General features: G+C 37.4%; 1 protein-coding gene across 2 annotated transcripts in view; it reads right to left on the minus strand.

Annotated features, from left to right (window-relative positions):
- Positions 1 to 1,586: 1,586 nt before the first annotated feature.
- LYPLAL1 (lysophospholipase like 1) overlaps positions 1,587 to 16,955 on the minus strand; it is a 23,961-nt gene continuing 8,592 nt past the window's right edge. For both annotated transcript variants that reach the window (XM_026048430.1, XM_026048429.1), the window contains exons 3-5: positions 12,529 to 12,698; positions 3,232 to 3,347; positions 1,587 to 2,618 (exon numbers count right to left, since the gene is read on the minus strand). In XM_026048430.1, coding sequence (XP_025904215.1) covers positions 2,379 to 2,618; positions 3,232 to 3,347; positions 12,529 to 12,698 — 526 coding nt within the window. In that variant the 3' untranslated portion in view covers positions 1,587 to 2,378. The remainder of the gene's footprint in view (positions 2,619 to 3,231; positions 3,348 to 12,528; positions 12,699 to 16,955) is intronic.

Raw genomic sequence — 16,955 nt, forward strand, 5'->3', positions numbered from 1 at the left:
CTAATATTGCTCCTGGCTGCTTCTCAATACCAACCAGCAGTCCAAATTTTTCTGGGCTGAGCTTCAATCTGTTTGTCCAACCTGAGCTTGGCACCAGCTGGGATATGGAACCACATCATCCTCAGCAAATGGGCTAGGAAGGTCATACTACCCTCTCTGCAAGTATCTGCAGACTAAAGCAAAGCATTATCTGGAAGACTTTTAACTTCTCCAAAGGTTCTCAAGAGTTGTAAGGTCTTTGGATGACTTGGAATCCCTGTAGAGCATATATATATATATATATATACACACACACACACACACACACACACACACACACACACACACACACATATATAAAATGTCATAATGAATCTCCTGCTTAGTTGGCATTTCACTTGCAAGCTGAGCAAGACTGAAGAAAACAGACAAGTAAAGGACTTGGCTATTTTGCAGGAATGTGGTGAAACACAGACCTTTATAATTGTTTCTCAGTCTGTATAAAGAGAACAAAACTGCATCCGCTGTACTTGCAGTTGTTAAGATTGCAAACTCAGCTCTATTGACTTGGAAATAACTTTTATTCCCACCACGAGCTCTGTTTCAATCATCTTATCTCTCTGACATTGCTATGCCACCTTGCCAAGAGCCTGTCATTTTCCCATCCCACTGCACTTGTCACCCAAATGAATTATCGCCTCACATTAGTGCTTCAAAAAGCATCCTCACAGCAACTGCAGCAAGAGTAGAAAATGATGCAAAACTCAAAATGATGTAGCATCACTACAATGTTAAGCCTCTACTTCTCACAGATTGTTATTAGAGTTGGGCTAAGGCAATGTTAGCTCAGTTGACTTTAAACACACCTGTTTCAATTTAATTTGTAATAATTAGGAAGCCTAAGGCACCAGGAAAAAGTGCTTCTCAGTTACTGTTTCAAATAGTAGAGTTTTCATGTGCCATTTAAAATCCTGTTTTTCAGAACAGACTGCTGACTTGCTAATGCTGGCAAAATGAAATAAAGCAAAATATTTTTAGCAGCAGGAAGTTGTTAGTTGCTACTGCCAATTACATGCCTTGCACTTGAACAGCGACATTTTTTCCCCTTTGCTAATTCTTCAAGATAGGTARAAGCTGGCGCACCGTGCACGAGGATGCGAACAAAGCTTAGTCCCCTGGAGCTGGCCGACCCTTCTGCAGTAATAGCCAACGCTGGCAACAATTTGCTATGACAGAGCAAACAACAGTGTCCTAGATCCACTCTGTGGTGGAGGGGGAAGGAGAAGATTAAGCAATAGACTTGGATGTATTGACTTTGGCAAAAGGCTGAATACCTTGTCATGCTAATAAAATTACTGAAGCTGAGGAGGAGAAAATGGGGCAAAAGGGGGAAAATAAAAGTAGTATAAAAATTACATAAGAATAGATATTTATATGCTGAGATAATTCAKCAATCTGACAGAGATGAATCATGCACCATTAAAATAAAGGGACACATGGTTTCTTTGTATCACAGTCATTATTTATACCCCCTTTAAACAGTCACAGAGAATTCAAGTATTCCCATCTTTTAGTTTAAATGGTGAATTTGCAGACCAAAATAAAACTGCTGGCAAAAATAAGTTTCTAAAGGAAGAGWGCCCAAAGAATGATTTCTTCAAAAACAGGATATATCTTAACAATCATCATGGGACTAAAACAAAAAAACCCCAGCACTTCTAAGTCGCATGGAACTCATGCAGTTCACACAGAACAAGACCTCTAGTAACACCCCAGTGACCATAGGTRACAACCAGCATGGGGGATACAGACAYGCTCCTATTTAGGTCTTCTTGAAATGTAATAAAATGACAGTTATTTCTCTGAAGTGGCACACAACTCCTCTTTGATGCTGAGTAATTTCCATAAACTGAATATCCTACTCTCCAAAGTACYACTACTACTACACTGAGAGCTACTCTCAATGAMATAACTTGAGCAATTATTTCCACAGGCAAAGGYCCATCATTTTGAGAATAACTTGCCTTTTGTCACCCGTAACAGCTTTAGAAAGACAATCATGCCACTGGATATTTTTCCATCTTAAAATGAAAAAGAAAATGGATCTGGAAAAGTCAGGGCAATTCTTCCGGAATATTATTCTGATCATTTAAGAATGGTCATCAGTCACTATCTTCCATAGACTGACAGATGCATATTTAAAAATTGGACAAGAGAACAAAAAAAGAAACTCAAGATGTGCATTAGCAGTTAGCACCATCATGCTAAGTGAACTGTGAGGAATATAACAGTGTCTACCTGAAGTTTTGTTTCTATTATATAACATGTATGGGACACCCATTTGTCTTGCACAACCTTAAGAAGATCAAAACTCAGAAAGTACATGAAAGCTCTAGCTTTTATTCATTTGACTTTGCTACCTCAATGGGCAATTTCTCTACAATCCAGGTTTTTAGCTTTTCTATTTCAGTTCTGCTTAATTCATGATCAAGGTTTGGAAAAGTGTGCAGTGATGCTGGCACTCCCAGCGACTTTAACATCTTGTTGGTTTCTTCACCCCAGGAGTAAGGAATTAGTTCATCAGCTGTTCCATGACACTGAAATAATTCTGGAAGGTCACCTTCATTTCTGTTCAAAGCCTGGATGGAAAAAAAACACTGTCAGACAAAGAATACTTACAGTTACACGGTGTCTCTGTAACTAAGGAATGACAATTTACATAGCATTTCTTTTACTCATATGCCTTTCAGTGGACATATTGTACTGCCTGTACAAAAGCAAAGAATCACTGGGAAAAAAAGACTTCTAATTCTTTTTATGTGCTAACCCTGACAAATGACAAGGTTTAAATTTAGGGCTATGACTTCTCCAAATAGAATATGGAACCCATGAGTATTATAATTCACTACAAATTTTGAAAGAATAGTTACAGTTATGCAGAGTCTCAAATAACTAATAACAACTTACACAGCATTTCATTTTTCATCTGCCTTCTGTACTGACTTACTGAACAAAATAATTGTACTGTCTGTGCAAAAAGCAATGAAATATCATGTAAGGATAGTTTTAAAACCTCTTTTTCCTCATATTCTTCTTAACAACTTTCAGGAAATGTCTTTTTGACATGTCAGCTGTCATGTCTAAAATGTCTGTTTAGAATATTAATCAATTGCTCCAAATTAGGAAAATCATCAAACTTAATTTTGATCTTTTGGSTAAGCAGCATTTCCATAAAGTCTATCACATACTCACCTGGTAAACAGCAGATTCTTTGTTAAGAAAACTGGAAAGTGCAAAGACTCCTGCCACATCTCGATGAAACCTGTATGCTAAATGCATTGCCATTCCGCCTCCCATTGAAAAGCCTCCTGTGATGCAACAAAAGAAAAAAGAAAAAAATAAAAAAAGATTTTGCCACATCTTTGTAACTCATCTTCTGACTTTTTTCTTTCATATACAAAGCACCTCAAATCCATCTCAAATAACAACGGTTACAACAAAGAATCCTAAATCATACCAACATTCAAATAAGAAGCTAGGTAAATAAAGAATTGCTAAAGAATCTTTACTGAGAGAGAAAGGGGAAAAAAATCACTGTCTAATCTATTCATGTATGGTTTCTACTAAATACTTGAACACTGTTGCTACGTTTTCTGACAYTAATAAAACAAAAGTCTACAAAGAATCCCCCTTGTTCTTTATACAACTTGTTTTTCCCTTAGGATAGTACCATTCATCCATGGAAGATATGGGTATACTGTTGTTCCTAATTAAGGAACACTTATCACATTAGACTACCATACTCATGRTGAGGTCTTCTGTTATTGTTACTCCTTGGGATAAATAACCAATAACATCAGGAAACACTGCCACGTGCTTCATCTGAGCTTTAACASGGTGGCTGATCTAATGACTTGAAGTTCCATCTGTCTCCTAAGCTGCACTAACTCCTTAAATGAGATTAATTCCTCACGTATGATTTTACATGACTGATGCTTATTCATTAGAAAAGAAATCCAGACCACAGTATTACTTTACAAGGATACAGCACATATTACATTGGCTGCCTCCAGATAATGACTGGCATGGGAATAACGGGCCTGCTGAAATCTCTCSTAGCCCAGAGATGGAAACCTAGAAAGGCTCTGACTGCAGCTCAACTTAGAATAGCAATAGCATGGAGAGTAATGGCAATACCACTGCCTTGTGCCAGGTAGTTAACTCGTGTTAATTAGGTGTGAAATTCTGAGCCCGGGCTTTCCTACACAAAAGACCCCGATTACAGATTGAAGGAGAAATACAGAAATAATAGGTGAAATAACAAGGCATTTCAGCTTAGTGTCTTTCTGAAGTGGTTAAAACACGACTCCAAAATTGAGAATGGCTCTTCCACAAGAATTACGTGAGCTCAGCTCTGTGCTARACACAGGTTTCACACAGCTGCTGAACAGAGCTTGGCCAGGAAGCAGCGTGCGTGCATGTCACTGAACCCAAGCCTAGCACAAACCGCCTAACTTCGGGACTTGACCGTACCCTGGAATCACACAGCAAATCCCTAGGGTGCATAGGATTCAGAGGCAGAAAATGCTCCRCTTGGCCGTGGTGAGGCTGTCCCTGAAGAAGGATCCTCTCCAGCACGTTTAGCTGCAGGTCCTGCCGGGTTTGAGGCCCTTTAGGCCCACACTCCTTGCTATGGAGAATTTGGCTGGATATGGGTAGGAAATTTTCCTGAAAACACAAAACTAATCCAGACTTGAAGCGTTTCTCCTCACAACAGTTCACAAAACAGTTTCACAACAGTTTTTCTTGATTTTTTTCCTCAATTCCTCATCAGAATTTACATTGTATTTCTGACTTCTACTTATTGTATGTCCTAAGAGATGGATATTGCCAAATGCAATAAGCTGCAGATTCCCAAGTTGCAGAACTTGAATCTCGCGGGATAAATGAACAAGAACATCCAACCTAAGGAAGGAAGACTAAAGTCTTTCTTTCCTTCTTTGCTAACACAATCCTTAAATGAATTATGAAAACTAAGGGTATCTTTTCAAGTCCTGCAGCTATGCACTCAGATCTGATAATACCCTCATTYGATCTTTGGTAAATAAAGCTGGGACATGCTACTAACCTTTGAAGGTCAATACCTTCACCTTTTTCAAGCCAAAAGAAGGATGTCTAGGGGGGCAGTTCAGGAAAAGCATGAAATAATGTGACAGGATTAAYTTAGAGAATAGCTTTGAAAGCCTCACGGTCAGCCTGAAATCACTTGACATTTTGAATGAATTTGCCTTTATAGATATAAAAATGATGAATATACTACTATAAGCCTTTCAGCTGCATCAACAGTTCCTACTGGATGTGCTCTCTGTCATATGCAGCACAATTCTATAAAGCAAAAAACACTACTTGAGAGTCACAAGGAAACTACAACATTGTCCCTACATCCACAGCGAGAGAAAGAAACAGTTAACTGAGAAAGAGCTTAAAACACAAGTTACTCAAGATTCTTACATAAACAATGTGTCTTGTGCTCAAGTTTTCTTTATTCTCTCCGGTGGAATCTGATCCTTTCCTTCATCACTTCCTAGTGAYTACTCTGAATGATCCAGTCATACCAAAGCCCTCTCAAATAGGGCTTACACTTATACTTACACATTAACATATACTTACAGGCCATTTTGTATTTCCTTTCACATACAGATATATTTTTGTCCACATATAAAATGAAGCCTATTTGAAGTGTTTTAGAATACAGAAAAAARAGTTTGCACTGAAAACTCATTACTAGTTTGTAAATGATTTAATCTAAAATTTTGTACCCATTTAGTCACAATCTGGCACCACTCTCTGCAATTACTCACCAGCAGTCTTTGACAATGCAGTCACCTTCTGTTTAGAAGAATATTAGGTAATGGTTCTTTCATGTGGCTGATACTACTATGACAGAATGTAATGCAAATGACTAGTTCTTTGATTTTCCAGGGGAAAACCTGCAGTTTATCACTTGATACCACAATAATCTCYCAGCATATACTATATTTACAGTAAGGGCTTACAGACAGTATTTGGAATAAATATTTATAATCTGAGGCAAAACTTTTCAGTTATAAATGCTGTCTTTTTGTAGGTTCAATCCAAAACTTTTAATAATTTTCAGATTAGGGAAAAATAAAAGAAATACACAGATATAGCACAAATGTCCCAAGTGATATTACAGGATGTAAGCAAAAATACAGGTATACTTATATACACCAATGATCTCATAGTAAAGAACATGCAAGGTTACTGTTAAGCAGATTGTCATGAGTGCTGACCAACACCAGAAGCGATACTACATTTCAACCTTAGCCAGCCCTTTTCTTGAGACCAATGTATTCCCAAAGAGAGCAAAGTTTGTTTGTCAAAGTTCAGAGCTTGACAATTGTTTTCACACACGTAGTGTCTGCTAGCATTATTTTTCCCCATGTATTCTCCTTATATCTGTATTTTAAGAGACTTTAATGCTTAGAAACAATTAAAAAAATATACTGCCTTTATAATGCTCAGGAGCTGTGATTGAAATACAGCATTATTCCTTACAGGCTCTGCTTCAGGAAAACATTTAACCATTTACAGCAGTTTTAGCTTTCCTGCCTTGCAAAGGAGGTTTACGGACAGGCTTTTAAGAGGTAAGCACATGCAAAATAAACTCAGCTCAGCAAAGCACTTCTCTGTTAGCATGAGAGAAACATCAGCAAGACCCTTTGACAATGGGGACAGTGAAGATGTTAATGACACTACACAGACCATACAGGCTGATGAAGACAGCTGCTTGCCCCTTGCCTTGTTAGCTGAAAAAAACTGCTGAAATCACAGGATATTCACATATCTGAATAAAAGAAAAAAAAAAAAAAAAAAAAAAAAAAAAAANAAAAAAAAAAAAAAGAATTGTAAGAAGTTTCCCATGTGGCACCTTATTAAGAACAAAGCATTTTCTGCTGGAATACCATGCAAAAATATATTAAGATAACCTAACCCATAGTGATATAACATGGAATGAATACAGTCTGAATTTCTCATGTGTAATTTATTCCTACTTGAAGAAGAGGGACCATTACAGCTGTCACGTTTCAATGATTAAAAAAGGAAAAAAAAATTCTTCCTTTGCTTACAAATGGCATTAGGAGCCTTTAAAAATAAAAATATTAGTATAAAATACTGAGCTCATTTCCCCTACATATCTTGATTTTTATTAATTTGCTCCTAATTTATATCTGTATGAAATGACAATCTGATCCATGATGATATTTCAACATTATGTGAAGTTCAGGAAACCAAATATTTATCTACTGTCAAATCTCGGCTTTATTCATTTCTTGTATGTTGTCTGACAATGTTTGGGTTTGTATCTAAGAAAATGGCTAATGTTATTATCTAAAATAAAGGTTTCTTTATTTAACATCTCTCACTCAGAAGTGTCCTGCATATAGGGCAGAATGCTAACAACTGCTAAACTCTCCCTTTCTCTCTCCTGCTCCACACAAAGGCTTGCAATGACCCACTCCTGGCATCAGGATGCCCTTCAGGTTTTCATTCTTATTCATAAGAAAAACTCCTCCCTGAAAAAACATGTCTTCTCAGTTGCCAATTGCTTCACAAGTTGATTAAATCTGACTGTAAAGTGCCTGAATCAATTTGCTGTAGTTTTGTAGATGTATTTACAAAACAATGAACTAGGATGATTTTTAGGTCTTTCCACTCTATTTAGGTGATCAAAGCACTAGAACTCACTAAATTTTCACACTAGAAGTCACACTGTCTGGAAACAGTCGTAGGTATTAATCACATTCAGCATACAATTCACTAAGTACAGATTTATGCTACTTGCAGAGAGGGAACATTAGCTCTTCCCACACAGGTTAGAGTGTGAGATGAAGGAGTTCATCTTCACTATAGCACAGCATTAAAAGATGAAGTGTAGAAGCTAAGCTCCAGGAACTCAGGAGATACGGATTCATATTTGGGAGCTAGTTTTAGGGTGTTTCTTTTAAACAGTACTTTTTTCTTCAGTTATCTCTGATTAAACCTATTAGCTATTTGCAGCTCCTACTGCAATGATTAATACAGGAAATGGAAGCGTCATCTATTTTGCTTCCTACTTGCACATCAGGAAAATAAAAGCAGAGAACTGAGAGAAAAGTAGATGAACAGTTCATATGCAAACAAGCAGAGAGAACATTCTTCTAAAATCACTGAATTTTTTTCAAGTATTGTGGGGAAGATGGACTAATAGTTTGGTTAAGCCAAGCATTTCATAAGCATAATTTAGATAAAACATGCCGCATTCTACACAAACAGTACAGAAGGAATAACCTCATTTGAATTATAATTGCAGTGACAAGTGACAATATAGCTTCCTAAATGTGCTCTATGAAAGCAAGATAGAGGGTCCTTCTAAATRAAGGCAATATTTTTTAATAAATACAAACACAAGATGCTGCAAGTGATCAAAGCAAAAGGCTTCATGACAAAACCTGTAAATGTAACATGATTTTAGGTGCAGCTTACTCATTGTTTTTTTGATTTCTTGATTATTTTCCATCTTCCCATATTTACAGAACCTTCATTCTCTGGGATGTCAAAGTCAAGAAAGTCAAGRTATTTCCTCCCCTTTTCACACATACTGAGAGAGATGAAAACGCTAATATTTACAAGAAGCACAGAACTTTCATGTTACTTCCACCACGGTTCAGTAGCTATGCAAGAAGTCCAGCAATAAACAAAAGTGGTTGTGTGTCTTGTGTTGTGTGTTATTGTTATAGTACAAGGGGTCAGGAATCAAGCATGTGTTTTCTGGCATACAGTCAAATCTACAGGACTGTTATTGAAAGCTTATTTTCACTGGCTGCTTACACAAGTGACTACAGGTGGCAGAGACCAACACGCTTGGATCAGCATTTCTGTGCTGTACAGAAAGTGACCTGTAAAAGTATCAGTGGAAAAAAACAAGGTGGAAAGAAATGGAAAGAAACACTAAATCAAGACAAAAAAAAAAAAAAAAAAAGAAAAAAAGAGAGAGAGAGAGAATAACAAGACAGCCTTTCATTAAGCTACAGCTGACAAAAGGGAGCACTCATAGAATGTTTCAGATATAAAGAGGCCATTTCTGTCAAGAGCTTCTGAGTTATTCAAGGTTAAGATTGTTTAAATCTCTGACAATTCCCAAGTGAAGTTAATTTACATTATACTATCACTACAGAAGCAGTGAAAAACTCCACTTTGACACCCCCCAAAATTTCAGCTCTACCTAGAAAAAGAAATGATTTTCCTATTTTTCAAAATGGGATTAGTTGCTTAACTAATCTAGCAATGAATCCAGGCATTTATAAAGATACATTCAGTTTTTAAGAGGAGGTACTACCAAAGCCTCACACATCAGAATTTGACTGATTTCATCATTCTCTGTCTCCAAAGTCAACATAAACCTACTTGCAGACTTATTTACAAGAAYGACATTAGCCAGGAAGACCGGTAAGAGTAACTCTACTGGAATGTTTGGCAAGATTGACTTCCATTATCAAATTCTGGGGATGATATAATTATTTTTGAATAATTATATTTTTAAGCCAAAGTCTCTTTTCTATCTCCTTTAAGGTTGGGGAGAAGGGAGGGTTTAATGAACCAGAAGGCAACTATCTTCAAAGGATGTCTCTGTTARGAAATGAGAACCATCAAGAAGCAGGAATGGGTAGAAGCACTGGGTACTACTGTACATTGATGGACAGAAGTCACAGAGGAGGTTTGATGAWGGGCTTTGTTTGACTCTAGTGCATTGAAATACTTCATTCTTTCAATGTACTTTCCCCAGTAATTTTTCTGATATACTGGTAAAGGAGTGGCATCAAACAGCCCAGACTTCCCCCACATTCATACATTTCTGTTCTCTAAACAACCGCTTTGGGATTTCAGAGCCAGTTACACTACGCTAGCGAGCACCAGATGGGCTTCTGTGACCCATATTAAATGACCTTACTGCAGCCACACTCCTCAGCTGGGTGGAAACTCTGAATGGAGAGAGTATCAACCCCCAGCAGGTGCTGGGCTTCTCATTTTCCAGTGCCTCAGTGCCTACTCCTGCTTCCCCTCCCTCGCACTCACTCTCCTTTGCACRGTGCTCCCTCAGACCTTGCCTTCTTATCCCACACCTCAGAGCTGTCAGCCCACCTTTCTGCTTGCCTAACACCTACCTTCCCCTCATCTAACACTATCTAACACTCATCCTCAGCCTGGAGTTTCTTTTGGAATATGAAACCATCATCTTGAATCTTCTTACTCACATTTGTTTTGGCCCACTCACTAAAACACCCAYTCATTGCAAAATAGAGCCACTGCACAGTTTTCCTTAACTCTCTAACAACCCATCCTATTCCCTGCAAATCCCTGCTCAAACCRCCGCTTCTCAGCTTTTATGACTTCATCCAAGAAGGTCTCCCACCGTCCTTCACAGACTTCTAAGATCTCCAATCTCTTCTCTCAAATCTTTTCCCCCCCACACATTATGCACTCATTATGTGGATATGCACAACAGGATATGTATTTGGAATGCTGATCTCCAGTACCCAACACGACCAAGTGCACTGGGGAAATACAGCAACACTCCCTGTGACTTCCTCTGCTATAATCATTTTATTTCTTCCTTTCTCTCCCAAGGGCTGCCTCCTCCAGCTTTCTTGTACCAGCATCCACAAATCTTCTCTCTGTTCCTTACCTGATCACCTCAATACTCCGCTTGTACTAGAGAGATGTTCCTGACTTTTTAAGAGAAATCTAACAAGATCTGACAGGATTTGCATGAAGTCCAGCACACCAAGCTTCCACAAAGTCAGAAAAACCCACCCATTTCTCCTTTTCTAGTGGACTTTACAATTTGGTGCAGAAAGACTGTATTTATCTTAATAACCAAGCCTCAACCTCATGTTATCTGTTCAATCAAGAATGTTATAAAGTTGTGAGGTGCCTTTGAATACGAATGCCTCACAGGATCTCTGAACTTCATTCTCCATTGCATCATATGCTGGTTAATCATCAAAACTAGTGCAGAGAGAGGTCAATGTTCTCACAGAGGAGCACTCTCTTGTGCAGACTTAGATGAAAAACCTTGATTTCCTCTAGCACATTCCCTAGGCATCCAGATCCTTTCTTAATGCCACCCTGTACTTTGGATGGCATTAATTCAGAGTTGCCTAATTTTTGTTCCATTAATATCAGATTTAACGTTGAGGATGCTAGCTCTATGCATGTAGCATCTATTACAGCAGCAAAGAAACAGCACTTTTCTCAAGTAACTAAGGCTCTTCAGAAAGACAATATATGTCACTATTCCCAATTTACAGCTGAGGAATAGTAGGTTCAGAGCTTGTATTTCCACATGATTTAGGGACTGAAAAAAATGGTGCAAGTAAATTTCCTTATTCTGTTTACAGTTTGCAGAACAACTTCCACAGGCTGCAGCCTCAGTACTTTTCATTTTGAAGACTGCAGGAAAAAGAAGAAAAAAAGTAAAAAAAATAAGAGGCAAGTCTAGCATCAGAGTGTATCTGTCAGCAGAGCATCTCCCAGCTAATTCTGCACAAAGCACCTGCTCTTCTTCAGCTGTTTCCAAGCCAGCAGGTATAACACAGGCAAGTCRCATCAAAGAGACTTTGCTGACAGCCATCCAAAACAATGCATGCTGCAGCCAGGGCAAAAAGCCAGAAAGGGAAAGTAAATAGAGGCCTTCAAAGAGCAACATGGGGTTGGACCAAGAAAACATGCTGGCTACTGGTAGTGGCTCCACCACTTAGGAGCTTGATGACATGAYTCAGTTGGCCATAAATTCTAAACTTCCCACATTAAAAGCGTTTTTTCCCCAACCTGAAACACTTTGTGGTCTGGGAACGGGATGGGGAGCCAAGCACTCCTCTCTGACACTAGCTTCTCCTCTGTGCCTCAATTTCCCACTATCTATTTCACAGAACTACTGTTAAAATTKTGGAAATTTAACATCGATGGGAAGAGAAGCACATAGAAAATATGATGGCTAACAGGTCTTTTATTACGAAGTGCTAATCTGTAATGGTGTTTAACACACAAATCACTGTTTCTCTATGAATTCATGTATCCCAAAGCATTATAGCAGAAAGGAAAAGTCCATCATTACCTGCATGCTAGAAATGCATTTTCGAAGATATACTAGTTTTGGGCATGCATGCTTTCCCACCCTTACATTTTTAAGTAATTCATGTTTCACTGTATGCTTCAAAACATAACTAAAAATGACCAGTTAACAAAAGCAATTTTAAACTAAATTTTTGAGAATGAAGAACCAGCTTGCAGRTTGCCACGTTGCCAACCAGACACAGGTTTAAATAAGGATTTGGCATTTTCGAGGACCTGTTGGTAAAAGGACTGCTCAACACTTCCAGTAATTTCTCATATACTTTCAGGATAAAATAAATACAAAGCAGATAGATGATCTCCAGTTGGTGAGGAGCATTAAAACAAACCACCCAAAACGTAAAACTTTCTCACCTACAAGTATCCTATTCTTTGTGATGCCACTTTTAATCTCATCATTGATCAAGTCTGTAAGGCCATGGCACATGGATTCAATGGTTTCAGTGTGTTCTGGACAGTCATTGGAGATCTTGTACCTGTCAAACCACACAGTGGAAAGGGCTCCATTCATAGGTGTATATGGCCTGGGGAGGAAGAGGAGAAAAAAAGTAAATAAAAAAAATGTTTAACCATATATAAGATCAAAAGCCTTCGGCATGATAAATATAAACAATGCAGTAACTGTCCAGTCAAAGAGGGATTGACCTCCCTCAGTTCTATCAGTTTACCTCCTATCATGCTTTCCTGCATTCCAAAGATCAAGAATGGGAACAGCATTTGGAAGCGAGATAAAATGCAAGTTTCAGTCTGTTCAGACACTTTCACACCAAGGCTGAACAGCTCATCTAAATGACTTAAATCCCAAGTCTTGTAAGAGACTCCTAATCCCAAAGTCAGGGTTGAAATCACCTGGCAAAAGRGCAAACTGAAATAACTGCTAAATAAGGCTTTGAAGGGGCAACCTCTATGGGATTCACTTGTCTTATGCTTGTTGAAACAGACAGCAAATGTGTATTATGGACCTCTGCCTATTTATACTCAGAGAGATTAGTATCTTAATTGCTTTAACATGCTGCCCAAACCTCAAATAATCAAAGAAACTACAATTCAAAGAAGCTTATAAAAATGACAACAAAAAAGAAAAGATGATGAATATAGCCCTGAAATCCTACAAAAGGTGATTTTACTGCCTTGCAATAGTGCCGCAATTCAGTATCAACTGTAYTGCTTTGAGACTGATGCTTCCTCTCACAACCAAATCTCCTAAAATGTTAATTGCTCTGTTTAATCAGGAGTGCATTTTTCATTTTAAAACTCAAATGAGCTCATATCAGATTACAATCATTGCCTACAGACAGGCTTTGATAAATTTGTCTGGATGAGAACCACTGAAAAATGCAAACAGTGACTTCTGTTCTCTCTCTGAATTCCTTCACTACTATAATTAAACAAAAATGCAGTTAACCTAAACTAAGAAAGCCACTATTGCAATTCATCTAAATGAAGCAACAAATTCTGTCTTTATTGATATCAGAGAGGTTTGACRTATGTAAAGCTCTATTTCCAAATTGATTTGCTCAATCAGACAAGTAAAAAATGATGGAACACAGATATTATTCCGCTAGGTGCTATTTCTAGGAAATATACATGGCCCTTGACTTGGAAGCTGATAAATCAAGTATAAAGAAATGGCCACAGAAAGGTACACAGATAATTTATACTTCTTCATATATTTGGGCATTGCTTCAGGAAAGAATATATAAAACTACAAACTACTATTACTCAAAACAGCATGCAAGTATGTGGTCAACTTAAGGTACACAATGCACTACCATTTTCCTCTTATTTTCTTAATTCAAAACTAGAATGTACATAAGCAGTAGAATTAAGAGTAACACCTCTCCTCTACCAAATTAGTTTTATTTGTCTATTAAGATAACTACTAATTAAAAGAACTTCAGTGGCTATATTTCATACACCCAACAAACTGAAGCTGTCCAAGGAAAAAATCTGATTCTTTTTCTTCTCTTTAGTGCTAACAATCTCTCTGTGATTCTTACCAAATGAAATGATCAACATCTAATGAACAAGGCTACAAATACAGCAAATACAGCAAATACAGCAAAGTGTTTCAATTTGTAACAGGAGACATTACAGGTAAAAAATTCCCAGCAGAACCAGTGGAGTCTCTGGAAGGCACTTGGGTTACAGGATGTACAACGGACACTTAGACAAATATTATTATATTTGATTAAAAGTTTTAGTTTCTCTTCCAAACACCTTCACATAGATATCCCTGTAAAAATGTTTGCTGGCCAGAATGCTTTGTTTTCTAGTAACAATAATGAACATTTATTTRAGAAAAGATACAGTCTTTCAGCACTTTTACAACATGCTAACCTAGTGTTTCCATGGACTGAAGAAACGYATTTATGTGCAGTGGACACAAGTCATTAAAGAAATGTTAAAAAATGGATGTCCTCATATCAAAATAATAGAACTAAAATGTACACTTTAGAGTAGGGATAACATCCCTGATGAGCCTTGCAACACCTCATGAAATGTCAAAAATCAGGAATTTTATCTGCTGTCTTTGCAAATTCTGCAGTGAGATAAATGAAACCCTAATGTGTTTTAAGCTAAAAGGAAAAAGACCCTCACACAAATAGACAAGATGCTTTTAGCTGTCTCAAAAACATCCTTGCAACTATACTTGATTTCTCAGAAATGCATTAAAAATAACTTTTACATAAAGTTGAGAAGCAAGATTCTTTTAATGGTTCACCCAACTGGCACATCTGTTTTAGTCATTCACCTTGTTCCTTAAATAAATCCCTTTATTAGCTGGCATACTGCAACTCAGACATTACCACGGTAAACAAATATGTTTGGCATGGAACCATCTGTACAGCACAATCCAAGAATACAGCACAAATCTTTTTCATAGAATTAAACCACAAAAGAAAAAAAATCCCTATGTTATAGTTACATGAAGGGCTGGATTGAAAYGCACAAAAGCAAAGGAACACAAAGTGGAGTGAAAATTCCTTCCAATAAGCTTAGCACAGACAGCTAAGGACAGTTTCAAACAAAACTGGATTTAAATTTGGATTTCTTGCTTTCCTGAGTTTAAAGAAACAACCCTAACACTAGTCCCAATAATTTTGTGTTTCAGTTGCCTTATTATCTCTCTCTCTCTTTTTTTTTTTTTAAATGGTATTAAAGTTCCATGTCTTTAGGTCTCTAAAACCTGTGCTTTTGAAACTCGGAATATAACTATATAGCCAAACCTAAAGGGAAGTGCTTTTTCTTCCTTTTTTTTTTTTTTTTTTTTTTTTTTTAAAGCCTCTAATGCACAAGAAACTCAAACACATGCAAAAGAATAAGAATCCTCCCACCACATATATGAGCTTCCAAACCTGTATCCACTTGTAAAATATTTGAAATGCAACTGCTTGCAGATTGAACCAACCCCAAACACGTAAAATTACAAAAAAAGGGAGGGTAGGAGTCACAGCTAATACCTAAAATCTAGGAGAAACTGCAGGGTGCCTAACAGTTAGAATCTAAAAAGCTTCCCAGCATCCCCATCACTCCAGATCACTTTTGCTGATTACTTTATAAGTCTTGTTTTTTAAGGGTGTGTGTTGATCTTCAATGGTTTCCTCATACAAATACTTCTTGAAGGACTGAGCATATGAGGCCAGTCTCAGAAAGATCCAGCAGAGCTCGATACTTGAATGTCTTAAAAAAGAGAATTATTTCATGTAAAATCTTGGTGAGCATGTGTCATCCTTTTCATCTTTCACACTTGTATTCAAATAGAAAGAATTGAATTCTCTGCAGAATTCATGGCAAAGTTCCAAAGTAACACAAACCATTCACATTTTAACAGAATAAAGACAGGTTAGCCCATGATAATAAAAACAGTTATATACTGGCATCAAAAGTATACTAAAAGCATGCAGCAATGCCAACATCATTTTCCACTACCCTGAAGAGGGAAGTGTGAATAATTCTTATTCATGTTTAGAATTGTGCTAAACAGTTTGAAATGACCTTAAATTAATATAAGTGGAGAATGATGCCATGTAAGGTTCAAATTCAGATCTAGAAAGCATACAAAATTCCATTTCTAGAATGATGTTRTTAGAAGAGCAGTTCACTTAAAACTGCAGGGGCTTTCTTAGCCATCCAAGCCATCCATCTCTTTTAAACATTTTACTTAAAAAGACAGGCCAGCAAGACCACTAGCTGCTTTAAATAAGAAACATGAGAGTAGCAGACAGTATCTTGAAACACAGCAAATATTCTTGCCCCACGCTTCCTCCTGGTACTCAGTTGTATCACTGCCATTACACTCAGCACTATAATCACTCAGYTGATAAAGTTAAATAAAACCCAGACCACTGGTGCCTGCTTACAACTTTCCTGGAGTTCCAGTGAGATCTTCCTGAGATGCCAGACAGAACCAGGAATTTGCAGTGAAGCCATAGTTCGGGTTTTAAATAGAGAAAGATACTACAAAATTTGTGAAATACTCACTCTTGTTTCTTCCCATATCCTTCTCCTTTCAAAAAAAGGCATAAAGTTAAATAAGACTTTCTAATGTTGCCTTTTGCWGGTCTATGTATCCATTTGAGAAAATCTACAGCATACACTGCCAGAAGATGACTCAAGCTCTAGAATCAAGTCTTGACTGTATTAAAGCTGATGGCAGTTTTTCCAAAGAAAGCAAGTTTATTCACTAGTCTCAAATTCTATGCTAGCATAACCCCACTGCCAACCCTAGTACACCACAAGAGAAAATCTAGTCCATAATTCTGCCCTTCAATTCCCAC

Source organism: Nothoprocta perdicaria, unplaced genomic scaffold (assembly GCF_003342845.1).
Source record: "Nothoprocta perdicaria isolate Ctin4 unplaced genomic scaffold, notPer1 scaffold_54, whole genome shotgun sequence".
NCBI lineage: Eukaryota > Metazoa > Chordata > Aves > Tinamiformes > Tinamidae > Nothoprocta > Nothoprocta perdicaria.